We start from the raw sequence: 6,231 nt of genomic DNA, 5'->3' as shown, positions 1-6,231 counted from the left end.
TAGCATTATCATGGGTGCAGTCCTTGAGTTTAAGTCCTATCACTCTTCTTTTTTTTTTTAAGTTTCTTTATTTTGAGAGAGAGAGAGAATTCATAGGGGAGGGACAGTGAGAGACAGGGAGAGAGAGAATCCCAAGCAGGCTCTGCACAGTCAGCAAAGAGCCCATTGCAGGGTTTGAACTCGCAAACTGTGAGAACATGACTTGAGCCAAAAAGAAGAGTCCGACGCTTCACTGACTGACCCACCCAGGTGCCCCTCTACTGCTCTTCATCATGACTGAGTTCCACTCATACTGGGATCCTTAGTGTTCCTCAAACATGACGTACAAAACTTTATAGAGTTTTGCGTAATTGCCATTCCTTCCTCCTGGAAGGGTGAATATTCATATGGCTCCACTTCATTCAAAACTTGCTTCAAATATTACCTCCCCAAGAAGCTTTCCCTGACTAATCTTATTTCTTTTACAATAACCACCTGACATTATTCTATTTATTTGCTTCTTTGTTTCTACACAGCTATAGTATATTAATATATCATATTATTATATATTATATCATATATTTATTCATTGTCTGTATATGTTAACCCACCACCCTCTCATATGAGTTCTGGGAATGTAGAGGTTTTTTAGAAAATTGTGTTCACTGCTGTAAACTTAGAAGAACAGTGCCTGGCACAAGTGGGCACTCAAAAATATTCATTGCATCAATATATGAATATAATTTAATACTGCTTGTTTTTTCATTACCAGTTATACCCTTAATTCTAGCCAGTTGGCTTATAATGTTTATACTTGGGTTTGGGGGACTTGCCTCCAAAGTGTGGCTATAGATACATAGCATAGATCTGGATGGGGACCTGTGAGAAGGTAAAGACTCTATCCTCATCCTGCATCCAAGGCAGACGTCTGATATGCAATCAGCGTGTCCTGGTTAGGCTATATTGTTGTTTAGATCCTGTTCCATATTGGTTGACCAGTACCTATGGTGTCCTGGCTGTTAAATATTTTTGTTGTTACCTTTGCCTATATTCCCAACATTCCCAATGTGCCAGCGTATGCTTTGAAAATATGTATTGAATGAATTAAGAAATACATCCCGATAATAGAAGTGGTGCCAGATCTTTCTAGTGGTGTATTAGTATGTCCCAAAGATCAACATGATTTTATTTATTGGTCTTAGTATGAATACAATATTATGTATTTCTAATAGAACTCCAAGACTGGAGTTAACTAGTTACCTTAGTCTACCCTGTACATACTTTCCTGACTTCCTTCCACAACTCCACATAAGGAAGTCCAGTTTGGAGGAGAGGAAAGACCAGTAGCCTTGCTATGGTACCCATAATCTGTAGCAAGTAAGTTCACTTGCATTACGTATTGATACAAATATACATTACAAATAGCTTATAGCCTGGAAAAGACAAAGTAAACTTAAAAAATGATAAAGCTTCGCCACCCTCAAAGGGTATTCTACTAAATGTGCCCACACTTCTTTGTCTGTTTCGATCGACTGTTAGCAGTCCATTTCATTTGATGGTGAAAAATTAATCTTTGCCTTATTATTTTGAAGTGACTTTTCAGCACATGCATTTTCTCTGTCATTTTTGAGTGACTCAGGAAACTGGCTTAACTTAAAGTATATAAACTATCCCCTTTATCTTCAAAATGAAAACAAATATGCCTTTTGTTCTGTATAGCCAGTCTAATTTCACAAAAGTAACTGAACCAAGGGAACCAAACACATTTTCAGTATAGCTTTTAATATCTATAATTTTCCAGTTATTTGGGGGGACAGAGTAGACCAAATTTTCTTTAAAAACTGGTAAACCCCTTTAATTGGAGTAAGTATGCTAAAGCAACCTTACTTTGAGTCTTTTGGCAAGGAAGTCTGGGGAATGTCACTAATATAGCTTTATTATAATGCCATCCTGTACCTTATTCAGAACCACTATCATTTGAGTTCCAATTGTTTCCAATAATTGCAAGAGAAATTCATCAGGCAGCACTGGCCTTAATCCAAAGAAAAGGGTAGAAACCAATTAAATGCTTAAAAGTTTTAAGGATAAATTAGAAGGTAGGTGTTAGAAATCTCTAGCTCCAACTAAAAGTGGATGAATGATTTTTAAATAGACTATCTGGCCAGCTTTCCTGTTCTCAGTTGTTAATCCATATACTATATATGAGTATTAGACATACAAATTAGCCCCTTTCACTCTGCCTAGAAACATAAAGAAAAATGTTAGATGGACTATGAACAGATCCACTTTTTTTTTCCCCTTTCAGTAAGATTTGGTTGCTGTTTAAAATTGCAATGAGAAAACAGATTAAAAGATTTCCCCAGCTTCTGTTCTGGTTATTGTTTTCTCCCAACATTATCTGCCCTCAGTGACCTCATTCACTCTCACAATGTCAGCCATTGCCTCTGTGCATATATGATTCTGCAGTCTTGTTCTAGCCTTAATACTTCTCCAGAACTTCAAACCTCCAAAACTCGTGCATTGAACATTTCTATCTAGATAGCTCATTGGTCCCTGGAGACCAGCCACCTCCAAAGATGCATTCATTATATTTCCCGCATCACCCCACCTTGCCCCAAACCCACTGGTCATCAGTCGACAGATAGTTCAACTAGTCATCATTCAACAAACACATGTCCAGCACCAGTTATTTGCAGCTAGTGCTGGGCTAAGTGCACAGTCCCCTAACTCTATTAATCATTGCACTATGCTTTCAGTTATTCAGACGTCAAACCTTAACCATGTTGGGTTCATCACTTTCCCTCATTTTCTTCTGTTTTTGCCCCCTGCACACCTACATCCACGCCTGAGCATGTGGGTGCAAACATGCCTCCCTGTTGCCATGCCTCCCTGTTGCCTAATAAATTGAATCCAAATATCTAAGTGTGGCATTCACATGCCCACAATATGGCCCTAATCCTCCCTTCCACCTTTAACTTCCACTACTATCTGTACATAACTATACTCCAGCCAACCCCATCAACTTCCTTTGCCTCAGATGCATCCTGTGCTTTACAAAGTCATATTTTGTTCAACCTGTCACCTTACCCTACCCATTGCTGTCAGCTGTCAAACCTCTATACCTTCTTTAAGGCTCATGTCTAATCCTGCTTCCTTCATTAAAGCATCCCCGATTTGCCCAGCCAATTGTAATCTGTTGTTCCTTTAAACCACTTATTTTTTATAAGTTTTTATTTTAATTCCAGTTAGTTAACACAGTGTAATATTAGTTTCAGATGTACAATTTGGTGATTCAACACTTAACATACAACACCTGGTACTCATCACAAGTGCCCTCCTTAATCCCCATCACCTGTTAACCCATTCCCCCACCCACCTTCTCTCTGGTAACCATCAGCGTGTTGTCTATATTTAAGAGTCTTTCTTGGTTCGCATCCCTCTTTTTTTTCCCCTTTACTTGTTTGTTTTGTTTCTTAAATCCCACATATAAGTGAAATCATGTGGGATTTGTCTTTCTCTGACTTATTTCACTTAGCATAATACTCTCTGACTCCATCCATGTCACTGTGAATGTCAAGATTTCATTCTTTTTCATGGTGAGTAACATTACGTTGTATGTATACCATATCTTTATCCATTCATCCGTTGATGGACACTTGGGCTCTTTCCATAATTAGGCTATTGTAGATACTGCTGCTATAAACAAGCGGGTGCATGTGTCCCTTTGAATGAGTGTTTTTGTATTCTTTGGGTAAATACCCAGTAGTGCAATTGCTGGATTCTAAGGTAGTTCTATTTTTAAGTCTTTGAGGAACCTCCATACTGTTTTCCAGAGTGGCTGCCCCAGTTTGCATTCCCACCAACAGTGCAAGAGGTCTCCCCTTTCTCCACATCCTTGCCAACACCTGTTGTTTCTTGTGTTGTTGACTTTAGCCATTCTGACAGTTGGGAGGTGATATTTTATTCCTAGGTTGCAAGGGTGGTTTAATATTTGCAAATTGATAAACGTGATACACCACATTAATAAAAGAAAGAATAAGAACCATATGATCATTTCAATAGATGGAGAAAAAGCATTTGACAAAGGACAACATCCATTCATGATAAAAACCCTCAACAAAGTAGATTTAGAGGGAACATACCTTAACATAATAAAGGCCATATATGGAAAACCCACAGCTAATATCATCCTCAATGAGGAAAAACTGAGAGCTTTTCCCCTATGGTCAGGAACAAGATGGATGTCCACCCTCACCACTGTTATTGAACATAGTACTGGAAGTCCTAGCCTCAGAAATCAGACAATAAGCCACTTCTTTTATTTTTTTCAATATTTAGTAATGATTCTTTTCTTTGAAACCAGAAAATAAACCCTTTCTCTTAAAACAAAAATTCCTTTTCTCCCACATGTCAGACATCGCCAATGTTCACTGTAATAATTATCAACAATACAGAAATCCTAAAGAAGGAAATTAAAATCCACTGTAGGTCCCCATGTTGTGAACACGTTGCTGTATGCCCTCCCAGCCCTCTCTCTCCAGACATCCACATGTCTACACACACGCACATTATAGATCATACCATTTGGACTGCCTAGTAGCCTGATGTTTTTCATTTGATGCATCATAATTATTCCCATGCCAGTTCAGAGTCCTCTGCAACATGATTTAATAGCCATGTAATCTTGTATTATTTATAATATCATCAGTTATTTCATTAATCTCGTTTGATGAATATTTAGATTGATCATAACTTTCTACTAGTTTTTAAATGTTACAATGGATAGCCTTGTAGTTTGTACACATTTGTAATTCATAGAAATGGAATTGTGGGCTAAAAGGGTAAGCCAGATTTTAAAGTTTTTTGATAAATGGTGCCACATTACCCTCCACAAAGGTGTTTTTTTTTAATACTCTCGTGAAGAGTATATGAGAGTGCCCATTTTCCTGCACTCCGATCAACACAGGTATTTTTTAATCCTCTGATTGCAGGTGAACGTGTATCACGACAGTTATTCTGCATACCTTGTACTTATTTTATACTCGTATTACTTCCAGCTCCTACCCTAATAGGCATCTATATTTTAACATCTGCAGCAGCTGTCACAGGACTTTATGCATTCTGGGCACTCAGGAAACATTTCCTGCATTGAATTAAATCGGAGCCATAGCTAAGGCCTCCCATGTTCTCGCGATAGCCTGTCTACCATTACTCTGCAATTTCCATATACAAACTAGAGTTACAACTAAGGGACACGGGAGAGGAGGGGCTGACAGCGCGGAGGAGCAGCGCCCAATCCAACTGTGGATGCTTAACTAATACCCCAACGTCTGTCACTGGGAGAGCTACAGCCTCAAAATTTTAACAATAGCTACTTAGGAAAGTAGCTACACACCGTGTAATGTAGGTATAACGTGCAAGCTGGTTGGCCTAACTAAATGGAAACCGGTCATGGCATTTTTAGGTGGAAAGGGACAGCTGGCTTAGAGACCGTGTCAGCAAGTCTGGAATAAGTTCATGTGTGGCTTGTTTTCTTGCAGCAGTGCATTTGTTCGGCCTGACATGGCAGCTGCAACCAGTTGAAGGACAGCTCTATGAAAATGGAGTTAGCAAAGGGAACAGAGGGACCGAATCCATGGATACTACTTACTCTCCAATTGGAGGAAAAGTTTCCGATAAATCAGAGAAAAAAGGTACAGTGATCAAAATGGTTGATTTATTGATTATTGATTACTTTGCTTCTAATTTGGTCATTAGAGCCAAAGCTGGGATGGTTTCACTTCACATTAAATTTCATGATCACTCGAAAGAAGTACACTACGTGGACAGAATAAATACATGTAAATGTCTTATGAAAGCAAATTTTCCTTTCTCTAGTGCCTTGAGTATAAACCAATTAAACTTTTCAAATATGTAGGCAATTTTGAAAATAGATAAATATTTACAGGATGGAGGTTTCAATACAATGGAAATTGCATTTCGCATATAACTACCCTGAAGCAACATGGGATTTTGATTAAGTTCTCTGTGTCCAAGCCCAGCATTTATATATAACATTTTACAAAGGGTATATGGAAATTTCTTCTGTTTATAATAAGAAAAAGCCTTTTATGCTTAATATAAGGGTGAATGTTTATGTCAAAGTGGGGGAACATGAATTCTTTTCTCGTTGGGGAACACGAATTCTTCATTGTTGGAGAAAAGAAAAAAGCACTTTAAATACTGGTTAAATTGAACCAACATGAGCTTGAG

General features: G+C 38.2%; 1 protein-coding gene across 1 annotated transcript in view; it reads left to right on the top strand.

Annotated features, from left to right (window-relative positions):
* TENM1 (teneurin transmembrane protein 1) overlaps positions 1-6,231 on the top strand; it is a 556,664-nt gene that overhangs the window by 265,641 nt on the left and 284,792 nt on the right. Inside the window, exon 6 of the mRNA XM_077763513.1 lies at positions 5,520-5,672. Within this exon, the coding sequence (XP_077619639.1) occupies positions 5,520-5,672 (153 nt within the window). The remainder of the gene's footprint in view (positions 1-5,519; positions 5,673-6,231) is intronic.

The sequence above is a fragment of the Crocuta crocuta genome, unplaced genomic scaffold, assembly GCF_008692635.1.
Source record: "Crocuta crocuta isolate KB4526 unplaced genomic scaffold, BGI_CrCroc_1.0 scaffold482, whole genome shotgun sequence".
Lineage (NCBI taxonomy): Eukaryota > Metazoa > Chordata > Mammalia > Carnivora > Hyaenidae > Crocuta > Crocuta crocuta.
The sequence above is the reverse complement of the archived record's forward strand: the minus strand, read 5'-3'. Positions and strand labels throughout refer to the sequence as shown.